The 21016-nt window shown below is 40.1% G+C and overlaps 1 protein-coding gene across 3 annotated transcripts; it reads right to left on the bottom strand.

Annotated features, from left to right (window-relative positions):
* Positions 1-1011: 1011 nt before the first annotated feature.
* Positions 1012-20091, bottom strand: tjp3 (tight junction protein 3). Of its 3 annotated transcripts, none has more exons than XM_044361484.1 (30): positions 19892-20091; positions 13357-13413; positions 12648-12772; positions 12398-12500; positions 11995-12289; positions 11789-11892; positions 11412-11601; positions 11236-11305; positions 10874-10971; positions 10551-10647; positions 9655-9837; positions 9330-9433; positions 8886-8970; positions 8051-8139; positions 7701-7785; positions 6617-6705; positions 6426-6498; positions 6186-6259; positions 5691-5757; positions 5378-5534; positions 5164-5272; positions 4844-5063; positions 4515-4720; positions 4319-4414; positions 4100-4176; positions 3787-3997; positions 3523-3623; positions 2450-3028; positions 1679-1737; positions 1012-1582 (listed from the first exon to the last, which is right to left on the bottom strand). In XM_044361484.1, exons 2-30 carry the CDS (start codon positions 13402-13404, stop codon positions 1459-1461), a joined length of 3918 nt encoding a protein of 1305 aa, XP_044217419.1. In that variant the 5' UTR covers positions 13405-13413; positions 19892-20091; the 3' UTR covers positions 1012-1458. The 3 variants fall into 3 exon arrangements, with proteins under 3 accessions (XP_044217419.1, XP_044217417.1, XP_044217418.1); XM_044361482.1 differs by lacking the exon at positions 19892-20091 and adding an exon at positions 17201-17755; XM_044361483.1 differs by lacking the exon at positions 19892-20091 and adding an exon at positions 15750-16044.
* Positions 20092-21016: the final 925 nt, after the last annotated feature.

Here is a 21016-nt window from a genome sequence, read left to right as displayed (position 1 = left end):
ACTGTCAAGTTAAAAAAAAAAAAAAGAAAAGAAAAGAAAATCAAGTTGCTCAGATTGGTTTGGTGAAATTCAGACACCAAAATGTCATGATGAAAAATTTAAAGGATACCAAGAATAGAAAAAGCAATCAAGGAGAGAGAGGAGCAGATGAGAAGCTCTGGACACGAGAAAAAAGAAAAACTCATTTTTTAAAATTGTAAAAATTTAAATGACCATCTAGAAATGTCAGGGTGGTATTCAAAGCACATCAGTTCATAAAGATTGTTTTGAAACTAAAAAATATTTCAATATTTAAAAACAAACAAACAATGTATTTAAAAAAGAGTTCAATACTTTTTACGTTTTTACTCTAACTTCAGTATTCAGTCTCCAACAGTAAATATTCAGTAGTGTTTAAATTTCATAATTAGAAGTTATTCTGTTGTATCTAAAATGTATTTTTTTTCCATTCTGTCTTTGCTTCTATACTTTTCCTTTCTCACACATTTGTGATTAAAAAATATGGTACACAAATCAATCTTAAATTATTATTATTATTTATAATACTGGCTTTTAAATGGTGAGTGCCACATCAAAATGATATTTACACATTTTTGGCTTTGACCACCAGAGGGGGACTGGACAACGAGAACTGCTGTGATGAAATGACAGAATGAAACCTCTCTTTCTGTTAGTTTGACATCATTTGATTACACACAAAGCCCTTTAAGAATATGCACCATATAGCATAATGTCAACTGATATATTAAATGTATTAAAACTAGATTTTGACACAAGGCCCTTGCACAAAGCAAACCTCAAGATTACAGTAGGTAAAAATGCAGAAGCAGCTCAGCACATCTATTTATATTGTGCTTTAGTGGTGCGTATTACCAAACCTTTTTTTTTCCAATAATCTTTTACAGTGAACTTACATGAATGTAATTATCAATGATCAGAAACTGATCAGACTAAACAAAGCATAAAAGATATTTATAGTTTTTTGCCATTTTGTATGATTGATCAAACCACTTTTCAAAATCAGAAAAACAGTTTAATGTAGAAAAACTTGAAAAGGCATCCAAATATTCAATAAATGTCCTTGCAAATTTCCATAAAAAGAGACTCAATGTGAGGGCAGTACAATTTAGAATGATATCTAATAAAACTACAATTTGTTTATATTTTAAAGACAGTGGTGATGACAAATTGATTTGTTTTACATGATGTTATTTGAATAAAAAACTCTAAAAAGAAATCAGGCACCTGTATCTTAACATTCATCCGAGAAGCTTTCTTTGAGTGTTAAAAACTTGTAGCAATCTGTTAAAAGTTGTAATCTTATGTGTTGCAGTCGCCGATATCCCACCCCAGAGTTTCTTGTCATGTAGATCTTTCTGGGGAACAGGGGAGTGAAATTGTTTCAATGTCTCGTCAGATCAGTAGACCGTAGCTTTAATCCTCGACACAAGGGGTTGTCTAGAGTTCTGTCGCTGGACCCCATTCAATGTCATCCATTTCATCTTCTTCATCCTCGGAGCTGTCGCTGCCTCCTCGGATCTGTGTGCGTCTGTACTGGACCGCTTGGTGATGATGTGCTAGCCTATAAAGAGCGGGAGAGAGACGGGGGGTCAGAATCACCACACAGCCTGAGTCTGGCTCTACTCTGAAAACTCTCAGACAGCAAAGGAACACTTACACGATGAACTGAGGGCCCTTCTTTTCCTCAGCTTGTGCCTGTGGCTCTGCCGACCGAGCCTGGAAGAGAGGACGAGAACGATTTTAAACTATGATTTCTGATAATCTTGTGTATAACATTGTATATAATATAAATAATGAAAAAATGGTGAAACGACCTTATTTAACAATTAATAATGCAAACACAAACAGCATGACAAATCTTAGTTTCTCTGGTGATCTTAAGACTATACTGGTGTTCCTGGTTTTTAAGTCCATTTTCTACAAATTATTTATACTTTAAAATACTGGCGACCATTTTCCAAAGCAGTCATTGTTATATGAACAAATTATTTTTTAAATTACATTCCAGCAAGCATCTGGTTTCAGTAAGAACAGTCAACTCATATAAACTTGCTGAAGCAGTGAAGATTCACTCATTTTAGTGCTTATGTTAATAATACAACTTTGAATGCACCAGTCCTCCAAAGCTGCTGGGAAAATCAAAATATCTAACTTAAGAGCAGGCTGCCAAACTGAAACACTCAGGAGTTATTTTGTTAGATCATCAACCCCAGAAGATAACCAATAAATGAACATGGATGCTTTGAAAAGGATCATGTGAATTGATCATGATCATTTGAATTCAGTAACTTTTTCATTAGTTTCTGTTTTCCACCAGCATTTATAATAGTTACAGTAATGTAAATTATACTTTTTTTTAAAGTTAAATAGCCTTAAATATGCAAAAACATAGTTATGGTTCTTTAAATAGGAGCCACATTTTATTTACCTCCTGTAATTTATCTTCAATAGTAGACAGGCTGGCGTGTTGTGGGTTCTCACGCTGCACCTCAGCATATGTAGGCTCGTTTACAGAGTATCGAGTGGAGGGGTCGGGGGCTATAAAATCTGGGGGTCCATCTGATGGAGTGGTGGGTGTACCCCTATCAAGGGCGCTGAAATCTGAGTCCATAAAACTGCGATGAGAGGGGTCTTCCTCCTCATCAGCGCTGTGAGGTGGGCTGGGATTCTCCCGGTGGAGCGACCTGGGTTCAGGTACGTGCATCAGAGGTGGGATTTCTCTGAGCGAGTATGAGTCAGGCTCAGGCTCAGGGTCCATGGCGGGGCTGTGGTGCCCCGACGCCGGCTCGGAAGATCGGGCTAAAGCGGCTCCAGCTACTCTGGAGCCTCGCGGGAGCCTGGCAGCCTGCTGACCGGGGTAAGCCTCCTCCAGGTCCTCGTTGTCTGTGTAGGCCTCTCCATCGGTGAAGGCTTCTCCATCAGTGTCCTCTAGGTCACTAGCAGCACTGAGGTAGTCAGACTGGGTTTGGTCCAGCGCATCCAGGTCCTGTTCTCCACCGCTCTCCAACTGGACAGAGAGAGAAATCATTGTGGTTCAGCATTGAAACGATTAACAGACTGAAAGACAGTCAAACACAGATGACAACTCTGAAATGAAATTATTATAGATTTAGTTTGAAAAAAAAAAAAGAAACTGCAGTTAAAATTCATTAAAAATTAGCATCTTTAACAATTTATTTTTTTACTGCTTTCACAGAAAATGCTCCGTTTATTGTAAATTTCAAGTGCATGATCTCATCCTTTTTGGGCTGAAGAGATATTAAATTCATTAGAATGGTGAATCACCAACTACATCAACTACTCATACTAAAAAAAACCTTTAAAATGGAAGGTCATAAATCTAAATAGAAAGATAACTCTTCTTAAAGGTCAACTACTAATTCTGAGTAGCTGACCTTTATGAAGAGGCAAGATTTTCATACAATAGTCAGGAAAAGTGATTCAGTGTGAAAAAGTCAGAGACGTGTGTGTGTGTGTGACAGAAGGAGCTGCATGTCTTACCGTGACTTCAGACACCCAGACGGGTTTTGACTGCTGGTGGCGGATCTTATCCTTCAGAATCTCATACCAAACATTGGAGCTGGGCTGCAGGTCGATACGTGCTGGAGGGAAAGTCAAGAGAAGAAGATTGAACTGTGTGAAACTACCAGCAAGAAGAATATATCCATGTCAATTTGTACTAGTACATCCGTCATGGGTGAATGGACAGAAAAGGACCCCACCCACAAGTGTAACATTGGACAGACTTTGTTCATGTGTAATTACCTGAGAAAAGGTGGCTGCAGTGTTTCCTCAACTTGAGGGCCTGTGTGTAAAGGCGTCTGGAGCTCTTGTTTGAGTTGGGGTTGTACTTCTGCCTCATGGTCTTGACGTCTTTGCGGCTGTGAGGGTCCAAGAACAGTACCATAGGGTGATACTGGATGTAGTTCAGCCTCTCCACTGCAGTGGGAGTGATGTCCAGCAGAGGGTGCTTGTCCTAGGAGACAAAAGAAAAACACAAAGACAACAGGATTTAGGTTGTTAAAAGTCACTAAATATCAAATTGTTTCCACTTCTGGTTCATGTAAGACTTGCTCACCTTCTCTGCTATCCTCCTCACAGTGTCCAGTTTAATAACTGTGGAGCCACCGTCTCCTCCACCGCGAGGAACCATGTCTGTCATAATGCAACAGGCAGAAAAACAATGTTTAATATGAACAGCAGATCAACAAAAAGTTGGGAAAAAGATGGTACAAAACAAATTTTCTTTTTTTGAACATCAAGTGAAAAAAAAAAGTGTAAAACAGTAGAAACCGACCTGCCACTTCATATTCATCGGGCATCTCTCTGGCCAGCTTATCCATAGCGATATCATTAAGGGGACCCATAATGACGATGGGCCGTTTGAAATTAGCTGGAGACACAGACAGTTAAACCGTATTAAAACTTGTTCAACTAGTTATCAACAGACACAACACCACATAACATAATCTGTGTGTAAAGATGAAAAAGACCTTCTCTGAGCAGGACTCTCTCATAGGCCGGGAATTTGCCCTGGATGGTGAGCTGCAGGAGGTCGTCGCGAGACCGGCGGACGTTCTTTTCGTTCTTTTTGTTCCCTCTGAGCCCTCGTAGTTTCCAGAACTCAGCTCTGGGTCCCGTCACCTGTTTCTCTCCAGTCCCCCGCTGTGCCTGCTCTATGCTGGCCAGCGTCTCCGCCCTGCAGGAGATGATGACGTAACATCAACAGAGGTGAACGCAGGAAAACTAATACTGTCATAACAGTGACATTTTTATAGTCAAACTGAATTAGAAATCTTAATCTTTTCCATCTCTCACTCACTTGGCCTGGTTGGGGATGGTCCCTTTATCCAGCTCATGCAGGTCGTTCCCCATGCGGATGGCCAGCCAGTTGCCCAGCTTCCCACGGTGCATCGTGTCCACCACCCTGAACACCTCTCCTCTGGTGAAGTTCAGACCAATGGGAGTGTCTGCCTCGTGGTCGAAGTGGGTGCGGATGTAGAAGTTGTCTGCCAGGTTGGACTTGATGATCTTCTTATAAACTGAAGACAGATCGAGTAAAGATTAAGTTCTGTGACTGACTGAAAGCAACTTCATAACTCGACTGAAGTTATCCAATTAGCAGTTTTGAGCTTCACTTACTGTCCATCTTGTTCTGAGTGCAGATTTCAACCATCTCTCCTCTCTTGATGTTCAGGAGGAAGTTGGCTGCGTCTTCACGAGTAAAATGGCCAAAATCAACTTTATTTACCTTAAGAAAACAAGACAAGCTTGGTAAGTTCATTACTGTTAAGCAAAGTGATAATAAAGGACTAATTTCATGTGTGCAACCCACAGTAAAGTATCATTATCTCACCTGCATGATCTGGTCTCCCTCCTTCATTCCCTGGTCATAGGCAGGGCTGTTTGGCTGAACTCCACCTACAAAGATACCAACATCGTTGCCCCCCACGAGTCTCAGACCCACACTGCCCTCCTTCACAAATGCCACTGTGTGCACATCTGAGCTGTACCTGAGAACGCCAGAGAGCGAGAAGAAGACAGTAAAGCAGAGGAATTCAAATTTAGCCACACATTGATTACTGCTGCTGTGAGTAAACCAGCTCGAAGATGAAGATTTGTAGATTGATATCCACATAAATGAACATTTGTGAGTAAAGGTCACTCACCCTGGATTGGCTGGTGATGGGTAAGAATCTGGAGGTAAAGAGTAAATGGGCTCTTCTGTAGACTTGGCTGGAAGAGAGACAGAGATGGTGAGACTCCTTATTGCTATTGATGATGATTTTCATTATCTTTATTTATTTATATTAATCATTTACTTATCTAAGTCTATAGAATCATTATCATAAAAGCAAAATACAATTTACCATCTCAAAGTGATGTCTTAAAATCGATTATTTTTTTTAGCCGGTGGCTAAATATAAACAATAATAAAATCTAAACGTATTCAGTTTATATTAAAGCTTGGAGCAGAGCAGCATGTTTCATGTGTGAAGCTGTAACCAGCAAAGAATTGAGCATCTTTACCTGATAAATTACTACAACAATAAATTAATAATAAAAATTGGAATCAATTACTCAAACAACTGAACAATTATCAAACTCAAAACTTGTTTGCTGTCAGTCAAGTTTATCACATCTGTTCTAGTCTTGAGCCTTACAGTAGGCAGGTGGGTTGCTCTTCACTGAAATGCCAGACCTCAAGGTGCCAGATCCATTAGCTGCAGCGGGAACACTGCGAGGTGGAAAAAACATAATCTGTGATATTTGTGTAATAACACATTTACACTTACAACAGTACCAAGAGAAACTTCCTGAGGAGGGACTACACTCTAAATAGCAAGGAGACAGTATTGATGAAAGCTAATTAACTGATTATTGTGTGATATGCTTGGCCGTACCTGCGGTGGGTCTCGCCCCGCTCGGAGCTCCCTGACCTCCTGAGGTATGAAAGCTGGTCTGACTCTGAGGAATCTGAATGAGGTAAAGAGACAACAAAAGACACTGTGATGAAGACTGACATCAGCTTTTTTGCTCTAAATTTTTAAAGGACGGGTAGATATGAGTGTGTGACACAGATGAGTAAACTGACCGTCAGGAGGAGGTCTGGTGAGTGATGGGACTCGCCGAGGGGGCTCCTGCCTCACAGCGACTGAGGGGGATTTTATCTCACGAAGGACTCTGATAGAAGCACAAGGAATGTAAGAAAAATAAATGAAACAAATCATTTCATCTTCTTTATCATTTTTGTGATACATAACAAGAGACAAAAACAAGCAGTGGTTGGTATATTAACTATGAAACTTGTCATAATGTTTTCAGCAGCTGAACTGAAACATTATGCTGATGCAATCCTCGCAGGAAGTCATGTCATGTGCATCAGTGTGTACAGAGTATCTTACAATGAGACGACACAGGCAGATGAACCAGTCCGGCATCCTGTCAGTATCATTTTACACGTCTACACAAGTGACACAATAACCCAAAAGGTGCACTAACATTTCACATTTTTCACTGTGTATTCTGGACCAAATAACTACAGCAAATCATGTTAAAATTGTTTATCTGCGGACTAATTGTTTATTATATTTCTATACAGTCTCATCTTTTAATATTGTCACAGTATACTTGTACTTGCTTTTCCTTGAGCAATAATTTCCCCCACAACAACAAATACTTTTATTTTATTTTACACTTTCAGTGTCTTGATGTTACATCTAAATGACTTACAGTAAATATTTGAGTGTGTTGGTAACCAGCTATTTTTAGATCAGTTATCAAGGATCACCAGTATCAGTCTTTGTGAAACCTGATAACTCAAACGGAGTCTGACAGACCTGAAATCACTCTACAATGATAGTTATTCAATCATCTTCAGTTGACTATCAACAAATGTTTAACAAAACATGAAGCACATTACATAATTTGCCCATATTCTGATTGTACACCTGCTCAGGTTACCATCAATAGACTGATAGTTTACTGTCAACAGTGTTACTTGAGGTTGAGTTTAGACTCTCGGAAGTACTTGGTTAAGTTTAGGGTTAGGTTTCTGATTAGTACAAAGGAAAACTAAGTGTACTGAGTTGTGAAACTTAAGAGTATGATGCTGTGTGTTTAAGACAGCTGACATCTTGTAGAGAGTCAACAGTGAACTTCTGACGTAAGTCTCTTACTTGTCTTTGGCTGAGTTTCCGCTGTCTGTAGATTCTCTGCGAGGGACAGATGCGTAACTGGCCTCTGATTCAGACTCTGAATGAGCTGTGAAGATCAATAAATCGAGGCTGTTATTTTGAAACGCTTTCACAAAAAACATATCATACTTCAGAACATCCTTTTTGATGTATTCAGCCATAAATTCATAAAGGTAAACACATTATTGATTTACAATACATTTCATTTTGGCCCCAAATTCTTTAAATACAAATAAAAACATGTGGATGCTCCTTCCACAACTATGCTCAATGCTCACCGAATCAATACAAACACACACATCGATTGAAACATTGTGTACACACACACCAACCTTTTGGTGGTGGATTGCTGGCAGTGACGCTGGCGGCACTCCATCTTGGCGGCTCCAGCTGGGGCTGCTGGGAAACATCTGGCAGGACTCTGGAAGAGAAGAGAGGGAAGTGGGAGTGAGGGAGGAGGAAGACAACAGTCTCACATCAGTTACGTTTGAGGAGGGGGATCCGTGGCTAATATGATGATTATTGATGAGAGGATGAGACTGAAATGTTGAATATTCACCTTTGTATCTGTGAGGGAAGCTCTCTCTTTGATGGTTAACTGCTTTGTGATTGATCAAAATTAACCATCAGTAGTATTACAAAATTAACCATTGGTGGAATTAGAGGTCTCACTTGATCTTATTTGGTCATGTTTATAATTAGTTTTAAACATGACGTATAAAACATGCAGAATTTCAAGAACTGATCGATTAATAGGGGGAACTATTCAACAAATGTTTGATCGGAATATTGCTGCTTCATTGATAAGTGTCCTCTGTTTAATCAACACTTAGCCACATACAGGAGATGGACGTGTTCAGTCAAAGTCACTTTTATTTCATTGGTTAACATAATGCCAAAACAAACACAAACACTTTGTACACAGTCAAAAACAAAAGAGAAGTAAATGCTATAAAATGAGGCTTAAGGCAAAAAATGAGCAAATCAATGAAAATCACAAGACAGAAAGGGGTAACTGAAATTTTAAAAGTAATTAAAAACACATGATTAGCTAATGTTAATAACTTAGTAGGTGTGCATAGTCTGCTCAGAGTCCCGGTCGGTGAGCTCTTTCGGGGAGGGGGTTGGGGGTTTGGAGGATGGGGTCGGGCGGACCTTCATCTGTACCTGTATCTGCTGTTGGAGTCCTGGCTGTATGTGGTGCTCTGCCTCTGAGGAGGCCCCAAGCTGCTATCTGACTCGGACTCAGAGTCTGAGAAGAAAGAGAAAGTTAAAATATGTCACATTTGTTTGCCTCCTGCCACAGTGTTTTAAAATACCATCTGATACCAAGAAATGTTTAAATCCTACATATAGCAGCTTTACTCCCACTTTAAAGTTGATACATGCAGTATTTTATTATTAATAAATATTAACAACATTCATGTAGATGGTTCAGCCATCTCCACCATGTTTTCCTACATAGAGCACCTTTCATGTTTTGCTTTATTTGACTGTTGAGGCCTGTTCAGCAGCAAACATTCAAAGATTAAGCAAATATTGTCAAAGAGGTGACACACAAAATCCAGGATGGATCACGAGGAAGTTGTGTGTGTGTGTGTGTGTACTGACCTGGGGGCGGGGCTCTGACAGGAGAGTTGACCCTCCTTGGTGGCTCCTGTCGAACGTGGACGGGGGAAGCTCTCAGCCCTGGGTGGGGCAGGTCAGGAAGAACTCTGGTGGGAGAAGAGACAACATTGAAGAAGAGACAGTTAGGATTACTGAAGATTCTGTCTGTCTGATTGGGTTGTTGTAAATGTCTTTGTTGTATTCAGATGTGTAATAACCTCTGGTATATATATTTTTTATCTTACTCATGATTATTGATTAGATTTAATTCCTCATGTTGACAATCAGCATTTTTTAAAATCATCAAATGATTTCTCATTGTCCGTACTTGTATCTGCTGTCTGGGCGGGGGCCATGACTGCGTGGTGGCGGGGAAGCGCTGCGGTCAGAGTCTGAATCTGACACTGGCCTTCGGGGCCGTGAGGCGGAGGAGGAAGTTCGAGAGGTGGTCCAGTTGTGAACTACAGGAGAGGATCTGGGGTTGGGGAGGGTTGACACTCCAGACAGAGTTCTGCAGAAAGAGCAAAACCAAGATTTATTTATTTCTGACGAAGACTTCATAAAGGGAAAGTATCAACTGTGACAGTAGTGCACAGAGAGGATATTTACTCAAAGCGGTACATTCTTCCCTCACATCTATAATAATTGTGTCACCAGTCAGACTAAACTGAACTGAAACTGATATAAAGAAGTCTCAGTGGTTTCACAGCTGAACAGTTGAATATTAAATTCAAAAACAAGAGTACAAAAGAAAAAAAAAAGTGCTTTCTCACTGTCAGTCCAAAATATCTTCAAGCTGCTGCACTTCAGATCATTCAACTCAGTAAAACGTTAACACTTAATATACTTAATACTTGATTTGTTCCAATAAATCAAGTAGTGCATGTAAATGTAATTAATATGTGCAGTATGGTGAAAAATTATGTTTTTGTAGTTTTAAACAGACCTCATGAGACTGACAAAAAATCATTGTAAAACGTTCAAACTACAATGCTTTTTTGCCAGGTTTCAAGGTTATGAAATAAAATAATAACTCTGGTTACATTGCCAGAAAAATTTATGAGAATTTTTTGGGATCTTACTCCATATCAAACCTGATCATTTTTATCGGTCAAACTTCTCAAATTATCATTAATTCTTGATCAATTTTGAATTTCATGATCAATTATTTGACTACACACGTAAAACATTTTGTCACCTTAACAATAAAGAAATTGAACTGACTTGTATTTGCTGGACTGGTCCTTCATCTCCGGACTGTCTCGTTCTCTCCTGGTGGGAGGAGGAGAGGCACTGCGGTCCGACTCCGAGTCAGACAGAGCTGAAGAAACAATAATCAACAGTGAACATCATTGTGATCTTTTTATTGTCCCACTGTATATGTATATCTACATCTCAGTGTGACTTTCCAAAGGAAATGTATGCTAACGCAGTATCAGTTACATCTCACTCAGGAATTATTAATGTTTCTGTCTGTAAATACTTCTATAAGCAACACAACTCCTGTGCATCCCTGGTAGGAGAAAGTAATGCTCTGCAGGACTGACCTCTGCGAGTGGCGTAGCTTCTTGGAGCAGGTCGACTCAAGGTGGAGCGCACAGGTGATGAATCCCGAGACTTAGCTGGAGGAGGTTCAGCTCTCGTTCTGGATTTTTAAAAAGAAGATACAGGAATTCATCAGTGTTTTTATTCTTGAAACAGGAAGAGGGAGACTTTTAAAAAAAAATTAAATTAAATTTAAGTTTTACTGCTTTACATTAGGAGCTGAAAGAATGAATCTGATTCAAACTACATCCAAAAATATGACATTATATTGCTGTAAAATAAAAAACACTGAACTGGTATAGATTAACAGCTACTACTTCTACTGTAGGTTTATAAGTATAGGTGATGGGGTAGTCGTGCGTACCTGCGTGTCCGTTTCTCTCTGGTGGGTTGACGAGATGCTCTGTGAGAGGGCATGTCAAGGTCTGAAATGTCTGATGGGACACAGAAAACAATTAGTGAAGTCAGGAATTTTGTGAAAGGTGATTTGCAGCATGATTCCTTTTACTTTCTCCATCCCTCTGTATCCCCATCCCTCACCCTCCAGCTCAGAGCTGCTGTCTCGGCGGTGGTCATCTTCACTGTTGGGGGCACTGTCCTCCACCTCTGGAATGCTGACCAGGAACTTGCGGTTGTCCCTGAGCACTGTCATGGTCAGTTTGCCCCTGCTCTTCTCCACCAGGTGCTTGGTCTCCAGCAGGGAAAGATTCTCTGTCGTCATGCCATTGATCTGATCAAAGGAAACAAATGCAACATAAAAATAAAAAACTTAGTCTTTGTTGTCGACTGAGGATTATGTTCCTCCTTATACAACTGATGAATTCTGAAGTGTTCAAGGCTTTTGCAGATTGAATGAAATAACATAGAAGATGTACTGGACACTGGTTTCAGATTAATCAGCTGATCCAAATCTTCACCTTGAGAATGAGGTCTCCCTCCTGCAGCGTGCCTTCCTTTGCAGCTAGGCCTGATTCTGTCATGTGCTTTATAAAGATCTGACTGCCGAGCTTCAATCCATACTCTGCAGAAAGAGGGAGACAATAAAAATACAGTATGAATAAATCAGCACTGGAAAAATACATCATACATCAGTTCTGTAATGAATGTGTGTGAGTAGTCTTACCATCTGTGATTTTCTTTTTAACAAGAGTCGTTCTGATGGGTTTCTCAGCAACGTCCTGTTGCGGCAGCCTCTTGTACCCTGTTGACATTAAGGGTAGTGTGTTTCCATGTCCGTTGCGGTCAGGCGTGGTGCTGCGCGCGCGGTAACGGTAGCGGTTGGAATCTCGGTTGTCGCTGCCATCAGAGTAGCGACGTGCTCGTCTGGGAGGGTCCTGGTCCAGCAGGTTTGAGTGGGAGGCGGCCCGAGATGGCCTGGCAGTCGCCGGGATCTGGATCTTACGAGGCCGTTTCACTGTCTGGAAAAACATGGAGAGGATCCGAGATTAAGAGAGAGTAGTTTTCACCTGTAGTAAAAGCTCATCAAAGTCTTTAGGTGCTTTGGTTGGTGCTTCCTCCATACTCACAACGTTGGCTGTCTTGCCACAACTCTTGAGGGTCTGAATGGTGTAGTTAGAGTGGACGTTCTCCATGGACACTCCGTTGACCATGACTATTTGGTCTTTGGTGCTGCAAGACACAAGCAAACACACATGATTCTGCATCTGTCAGCAGGTTCATGTACTTTGTGTGTTTACATATGCATGCAGTCGGGTGCTCATGTGTCAAGTCTAAAACAATCATGTGCAAGAAAACTGTCAATTGTAGTCCACTTACAACAGTCGTCCCATGGCCGGTCCATTTGGCAGCACGTCGGACACCACCACAGCTGTATCCCCATTGTCTGGATGAGGTTTGTCTTTGCCTCCTGATATGGCAAAACCGAACCCCAGTTTGGGATCCTGACATTATGAGAGAACGACATAAAAAAAAAAAAAGGAGATGAGACAGAAAGAAAGAGACAGCGAGTACATGACGGTCAGTGAGACGTAAATGAAGAGAAAGAATGCAGGGAAGTAGGCAGGTAGAGTGTGAGTGGGAGATAGAGCGATAGTGGGAGGAAGAGCACATTCCAGCGGCCTTCAGTGTGAAGCAGGAGAGTGAAGAGCCGGCTGGTGCGGTGGGGTGCAGCAGGGTGTGTCACTCTGAATTCCTCCTGGAGTCTGTGCTGTGAAACTGAGAGGTCTGAAGTACAGTCCACCTCTGCCCCCGCAAGTCCTTCACAATACCCCCGAAACAATACTGAAAGTGCGTCTGTTCAACACATTGTGGCTCGACTTCTTAGTTTGAGAAGCCTTTAAGCACAGACTGAGCACCACTAATGGACCAAAGACAAACAGTCTGCACAAATTTAGTCTTCTTAATTTCATGTAGATTTTACAAGTGGAAGAGGAAAACACATCGGTATCTTCATCATAACCTCTAACACGTTCACTTCTCAAATAAAGTAGATCATAATTTGACTCTTAAACAAACAACCACTTACTTTGTTTAGTGTTATTGTATGTTGCTCCCATATCGTTAACTCCTCCATGCCTGGTTTCTGGAAATAAAAAAACAACAACAAATTATAAGAATGATTTTATACATTATCAAAGGAATATTTAACTTTGACAATATTAAATCATAATTGATTAATCTTATTATATTATTCGGCCCCTTACAAGGAGAACAGGTGAGCCTGAGTCGAGCAGGAAGAGTGTGTGTGTAGACTCAACCTGATCTCAGCGTGCTCTCACCTGTCTCAATCCTGCCTGACCGGTATGGAGGAGGGGCTACTGGTACATGTATGTGTGTGGGTGTGTGTGTGTGTGTGCGCGCACAATGTTATGTCCCTTTGGTGCTGCCACCATATAACACCCAGGGCTTGTTCAGTCAGCGTACACAAAGAAAAACAATGAAGAGAGACTAAAGCATTTCCTCTTCCAGTGACACAGACGCATTGTGCCTGTTCTACATGTCACATTTCTATGTTGGACACTGTGTAAACAGTCACAAGTCAAATCACTTGGCCCTGGGGTGTGAACACTTTGTAGACCATCATAAAATCTCTAGAAAGATGTTTAATGTTTGTGGGTCACTAACATCTTGATTTCATTTGAGAGTTTTATCAGCGTCACAAATCTTAATGTGTGAATTGTTATAAATGTCAGAGTGGCCTTGTGATATCGCCTTCACTCCTCCTTCTGTCTTATTATCCTAGAGACCGGTACTTTTTTCACCCCCAATGGCAGTGTTTTGCATGAACCACTAATTAACAAACCAAAGATGTTAACATGCCTCTCATGATTATCATTTTAAACATACTTGCTGCTTTCAAAACCACGCAAAACAAACTATATTTCACAGAATGAGAAGATTCCCGCCTTGTCCAGCAGGAACGGGTAAAGCCAGATACTCTAGTCAAACACACAGAGATGCACTGTTGTCAAGTGATGAAAAACAACCAGTGTTTTACTCAAACACTATCGTGGAATATGTAGGTCACACAACGAGTATCAATGTTGGCAGCACAACTTTTACAAGCTAAAAAAAAAGACACTTTTTTGAGTACGATCCATACTAAGCTCTGTCTTGTCACACACAAACACATAATCAAAAAATAAAATATGAATTTATTGATAGTGCAAACAACTTTTTTTATATCAAGTCAATCATAGTTTGGTATTGCTGTAGCAAAAAAAACAAAACAACACTAATATTTGAGGCGTAGAAATCTCACATATGGATCACCACAAAAATCTCAAACTCGCAGACGGAGGCATCTACGAGTACAGGTGTACAGTGTGTGTGACCTGTGAACAGTAGGCCATTTGTTTGACCAAGTTAATCATAAACCTAAGAAGAAAAAAAACCAGACACAGCTACTGATCAAACTGCTCAAATAAAAGCTGGCTGTAGAGTTCCTAACTGCATGCCAGGCTATCGTTTAACCTGCCACTGATACTTGTAGTTGTTTGATATTGTAGTTTCATTGCAGTTAATCATAGCTTCAGGGTGTACAGGCCAGCATGAGCTGAGTGAGTGAGCATGGACTGGCCGTGCCTGAAAAGCAGTCAACACAAGTCAGTGAAGGATGAAATAACCAAGTAGCATCTTGTTTGCAGCAGCCTGGATCACAAGCTCCTCCAGACAAAAAGAGTAAAGACAAATTAAATAAACACGGATTAGAAGAGGTAACAACTGAATCAAAAGACGAGCAAAGAGTAAACATGATCATAAAACTACTTCATAACTGTCCTATTGAGGAAACTGAAGGAGGGAAACTCAAAAGTCAATATGCTGTTGCAACACGTAGCTGCCAAGCGGACGTTTACTCAAACTGGATGGTAAACAAAAAGGTTTATCTGAATCACAGCACACAATACAATATGTCTAACTTTAACATTGGATTTAGGACACGATGATAAAGCTAAATGATGGATGGATACGGAAAAGCAAAAAGTGAGTGTTGACGTGTATTTGATATTCATCTACTGCTGAAGGTAAAGAAAGATAACATGCAAATAGTTACTGTACTCTAAACCCTGTTTCTGTGGTATCCCCTAAAAATTTCCAAAACAAACATTTCAATGAATCAGTCTGTCAGACTGTACAAGATCTAGAATAAATCTGATATATATCCAATAATAACTAGCACAAAGCTAAGACAGGTCAACTACACAGATGTCAAAGTTGACAATGATTTGCTGATATATGCCTGGTTTACATCCGCAGCCTCTCTGACACTCCTGCACCTGCCACCGTCAGCTGGGAGCTCCCACAGCTCAGTAACACATCATGTCCTTTATTCATTTAACTGTTACGTTATTTCAGGCGGGTTGCACACTGCTATACTGTAAGCCCATTAAAGCTTTGTATTCCTTGTTCTCCACTTACCGCTTGGTCTTTGAACCTTACTTCCATTTCCCACTGAGATTTCTAAGCTGAACAAAACACCTGCGGCCCTCAGCGCTCAACAAACAGCCAGTTCTTTATATTCCATATGGCATTACTAAGAGCAAAACAACCACAGATCCCACAGTTATCCAACTCCAGTTAGTTCCTCCTCATATCAGCTCTGAGTAGATGGTGGCTGCTGTCCAGCAGAAACCTGATCATCCTGCTGAAATTATTGTAATATGACCAGCTGTGGTGTTTCTTTTTCAGCGGGGAGAAAAGAAAAGAAACATCTAGGAGGGACCTCACCTGGAGCGCTCCTCCCCCACCTGGCCTTTGCCCACTCACACAGTCACTCTCTGGTGCCCTCCAATAAACATGGATTTACGCTGGAGCTGCACTGTCTTCACAAACAGTGAAAAAATGTGACAGTTTGTGTAATCACAGGAAGATATGAAGTCCTACATCAGACTCACATGTTAAAAAAAGACTTTGGAAATTTAAGGCTATATACAAAGAAATCGATGATTGTTGTTGATTCTTGAACCACAAAGTTCAAATGTAACCGTTTTTAAGTTAAAAATATATTTTTTTACATGTAAAATGATATATTCTGCTTTTTGCAATGCTTCACTGAAATTTCACAGTATTTTGTTATACAAAACTCACGACGTCTTATGCAAAATTTTATACACAGTTCCTGCAATGTCTACATGCCTCATTTGTTTGGCTGCAAATCAAATTTATTTTGTGTTTTCAGACCTTTTTTTTTTCAAACAATCAATTGATCTTTAAATCATTTGGTCTAAAAAATGTCAAATAATGACAAACAGAAGTCTTCAAATTTTAATTTAGGATTACTTAGTTTCTCAGCTGATAAGCAGCCAATAGCCTCACATGTTTAATAAAGCCAGACTAAAGTGTGGGAAGCCAGTATCACTATAGATAACTTATCACAGGTCATTACTAGCGTATACTATGTGTCAGCAGATATAGAAATTGCAGCACAGAAATGCTAGATAGACTGCATTAATGTACACATTTCACACTTAAATCTCCTGTTTATTTCGTTGATTGTTTATGTAGAAACTAAACACAGGCTGATACGTTATTGTCAGATTTTTTTAACTAGAAATGTGGAAACTTTAAGATCTTAAAATTAAAAATTAACTTCTTTGGGCTTGAATAAACCATGACCAGCCAACATACATTTGTAATGATGTCAAAGGATTTGTGGGGTTGACAACATTTAAATGGTTGAGGTTAATACTGCTGCTCTGTTACTGAACTATGAAGAGTAACTGCAAACTGCTCTAGTTCAATACAAATAAATTAAAGATGCACAAACACTTTTCTGGTAACAGAATCTATAACAAGACAGACAGCAGTAGCTAGTAGTAAGAGGATGGATACAAGAATATATGTTGTTACGGTACTATACATCCACTTACAGGCACCACCAGCAGTGGTGGCGGAGACTCCGGGGGCACAGAGCCAAAGTGCTTCATTAATTTGATTCGCTGCGTCAGATTCATGCTGATAATACTGTTGTGGTTCCTCTTCTGTTAAAAACGCCGGCTGACCAACTGAGTCACTTGATGTCTGACAAATACAGTACTGAAAAAAAAAACTCCAGAGGTGAAATGGATCAGCGCAGGCCACTAAATGACCTTGCTGTGTGTATCTCTGTCACACACGGTCACGTCTGCAAGTCCCCAAAAGACAAACAATCCACAGGAAGATGCGTCATCAGTAAGACGCTGAAAAGTATTAAACTTAAAATCTAAAAGATAAAAATAAAAACAACAACAAGTTGACATTCCTTCCCTCCAACAGATTCTCAGGTTTTCCTCAGAGTTATGCTGCTTCCTCAATTATTCCAGTTTTGATGGGTTCACAGGGTCAAATAGGTCCACTTGCTCCCACCGTCAGTGGTATGTGTGCCTCTTGGTTAACTTGCAGTCTTTCCTACAAGGCAACAGCAGGTCCCAGGCTGCTGGCTGAGTTTCAGTCTGCTGGCTGCTATGGTTACGTCGGGGGTATGAGAGCACTGGGCTGTTAATAATTGACGGGGTGTTTGCTACACTATAGGTTTGCTTGCCCTGAGTAAAGTTTCCTGGGTTCCTACACAGGCCCTGCTGTGTTTCAGGATCAGGAAATAGCACAGCTTAGATGGTATCTCTCCTTCATGGTTAACATTTATGCACGCCCCAAAGCATGGGCGTGCTGCAATCTCTCTCTGTTGACTGATTATCAGCGGCCTGCTTTGTCAAGATTACAGTTTGAACTATTACTGTGTCTTGTGCCAAACTTGTTCAGGAGGAAGAGAGCATTTTTGTACCAAAAGGGTAAACCTACACCATCCACAGACTGAATATACAAACGGGCCTGTTTGAAAATAAGTGGCAGCTACATAACAGATGCAGGATCCTTTGCTTGGGTTCAGCTGGGTGTAACAGCTGGCCGCTGGTCAGCCAGAGCTCCGGTGCTGAATTATTTATGGATCTGTATAAAATTAACCACTACTGTTACTAAGACAAACACTTAACGTAGGTGTGCTCCCTAAAGTAGGTAAACAATCACTCATTCCTGTGTTAGGACTTAGTCTGTTCCAACAGAGGCCACTATATGTGTTTCTGTCCATTTAGATTACAGCCACTCATGTTGGCCAACATGCAAACTATCGAAGTGCTCAACTCCGGAGCACCTTGTTCCACCGCAGCTCAGCTGAGAGATAAACTTAAAGCTATACCATGAACACAGAGACACAACTGGAATTTGTCAACACTGCATCATCCAAACAAGCTACTCTGATAAATATTGATGACTGATAGACATACAGCCTTAAATAGACATCAACATTTAGAGGTTTGTGGTTAATGAGGAATAGCAAAGCTTCTCTGTGTAAATATGGAGATTTGGAGGACAAATACTCCAGAGGTTTACAGAGTGGCTATAATTACACAGGCTCCACTCACAGTGGACTTACTCATGGCATGTACTGTCAACAGTGTTTAAGTACTGCAAACACCTACTTTATAGCTACCTGGACTCCCATACAGATGTCTTCACTTGAGTTATGTGAAAACCAAGTACAAAAAAATTCTTAGATGCATTTTGATTCTCTGATCAACAATTCAGCTTCAATGAACACAAAAAAGACAAATAAAACTTAAAAGATAAAATTCTCAGAGCCCAAGGTGACATCCTTAATTGTGTTGTTTTGCCCCGACCAACAGTCCACAAGTCAAAGATATTCAGTTTACTGTCATAGAGGACTAAAGAAACCAGAAAATATTCACATTTGAGAAGCTGGAATTAGATAATTTGGAAATTTTCTTCCTAAAAAAATGACTCAAAATGATTAATCTATTATCAAAATAGTTGGCTATTGATTTAATAGTTAGCAACTAATTGATTGGCTTACTTTTACTGTGAAATGTAATACACAAGTGCACCATGTGCAATACCTGGATGTCTCAAGCACTTTTTATGATCGTTATGAATGATGATGTGATCGTGAATGTGGTTATAAAGCCATAGAAACTGTGTCAACCTTGTGAGGCGATTTCCAGACATCACAACAATGTCACAGGGAACTTTCTAGTATTAAAGGATGAGTCATCTGTAATTAAACCATGTAGACCTACTACGTATATCAGCAAACACACACTGGGGTCATAGTGAAAGGAAGACGCAGCTGTTTGGGAATGTAGAGTCGAAACTATTGTGAAACTCCGCCAGGCAGGTAGAAACTTGCATGTGTGGCAGAACCAGTAAGGTGAGGATAAAGAAAGAGGGGCTAGCAGCTGACTGTCACCAACACACACACACACACTAAGTGCACCCAGCCACGCGCCAAAATATGTGAGTGAAAACAACCATAGCTGAGACATAAGTCTCTACTTGCCCACAGCCAAGAGGAAGGAAAAAGCATTGAAGTTAATTAAACTTCCAGTCTTAAGCTAACTCGCAGCTAGCTCTGAGACACAACAGCTAATTAACACACATGCTTTTAAGTTTTTCTTGAAATTACTTCGGTAAAATATTTCAATAGTTAAGAGTATATTTATATTCACCATCCTGCCGACAGCCTGATGATGTCGACCTAGAAACACCTGACAGAAGTGAAACTATCTTACCTGTAAACTTCCTGTCTGCGGGTTAAACTGTTTTCGTCCAAGTTCAAAACGTCTCGTCTCTAAAATCCTCTTCAAAGTCTCAGTCGCTCGTCTTGACTGCTGTCTGTAATTTCTGTAATAGAAAACTTTCTCCTAAATCTTCCTGACAGGTTCCTGAGGCGTGGCGTTGACGGGTAAACGTACAGGTGAGTTTCATAACGTCATCACGTAACTGTAACGTCACACGCATAAAGCACCCTGCCCCTCTCATAAATCCTCTTCCCAGTTTTGGTTGTGATAAGACATACAATATATTTTATGATAGTGATATTTAACTGAACATGAATGAAGGCTTCTCAGGCGTGTTTACAGTTAATATGTGAATTTCTGGCTTTGTTTTGCTTTGAAAACAAGAAAAAAGAGAAGTAGTTGTAGATTGATGAGGGAAGAAGACCCCCTTAAGAACATTGTTAATGTACTGAAAAGACACCAAGTGTTTGAATGTGATTTTAGCGTGTGCAGTAGTATTATGCATAAACCAACATAGTTTGTTGAGTAATATATTGGTAGCTTATTAAATGTAGCTCTAAAAACAAAAACATGAGCTAAAGGGGCATCTTACCCCCCTACCGGGACAAAGCCCCCCTATCTGGGGTAAGATGCCCCATACGAGTCATTTTGATTTTAAGTATCTACAGACTGTAATTAACATAATGCTTACTGACTCATTTCTCTCATACATTAAGTAAAATAACATCTTTTTGTAAAGACCAAGTTTATTTAAATTGGCAATTTTAATGAGGTTTAGCTTTAAATGGCCTTAAACAAAGCAAAATAACAAATAGTCTTTCAATTTTGTCAACATTTCTACATTTTGAAGACAGGTCAATGACTAGATTACTGTAGATTGTAGTTATATTCTTCACTTATATATATTTTTTTATCTGAATGCTAATTGTAGTTAGCTTAGGTTTTGCTAACAGCAAATAAGCTAGTAGCATTAAGACTGCACTGAAAAATATGGGGCGGGGGAAGATGCCCCCAGGGCGTTTGGCCACAATCCATTAGGGGCCATCTTGCCTCAGAAGTGATTTTTTCCCCACATTTTTATAATTATCATAAAAATCCATCTTATTTTTTGCTCCA

The sequence above is a fragment of the Thunnus albacares genome, chromosome 9 (assembly GCF_914725855.1).
Source record: "Thunnus albacares chromosome 9, fThuAlb1.1, whole genome shotgun sequence".
Classification (NCBI taxonomy): Eukaryota; Metazoa; Chordata; class Actinopteri; order Scombriformes; family Scombridae; genus Thunnus; species Thunnus albacares.
This window is presented reverse-complemented; position numbering and strand designations above follow the sequence as displayed.

Bases quoted from the DNA above. Each gene is read 5' to 3' on its own strand.
- tjp3 (XM_044361482.1), bottom strand. From the start codon at position 17,284: ATGAATCTGACGCAGCGAATCAAATTAATGAAGCACTTTGGCTCTGTG. The intron at 12,773-13,356 runs GTAAGTGGTTGT...TCATAATGTCAG, and splicing joins ATACAATAACACTAAACAAA to GATCCCAAACTGGGGTTCGG. The intron at 12,290-12,397 runs GTGAGTATGGAG...ATGTTTTTCCAG, and splicing joins GTGGCAAGACAGCCAACGTT to ACAGTGAAACGGCCTCGTAA.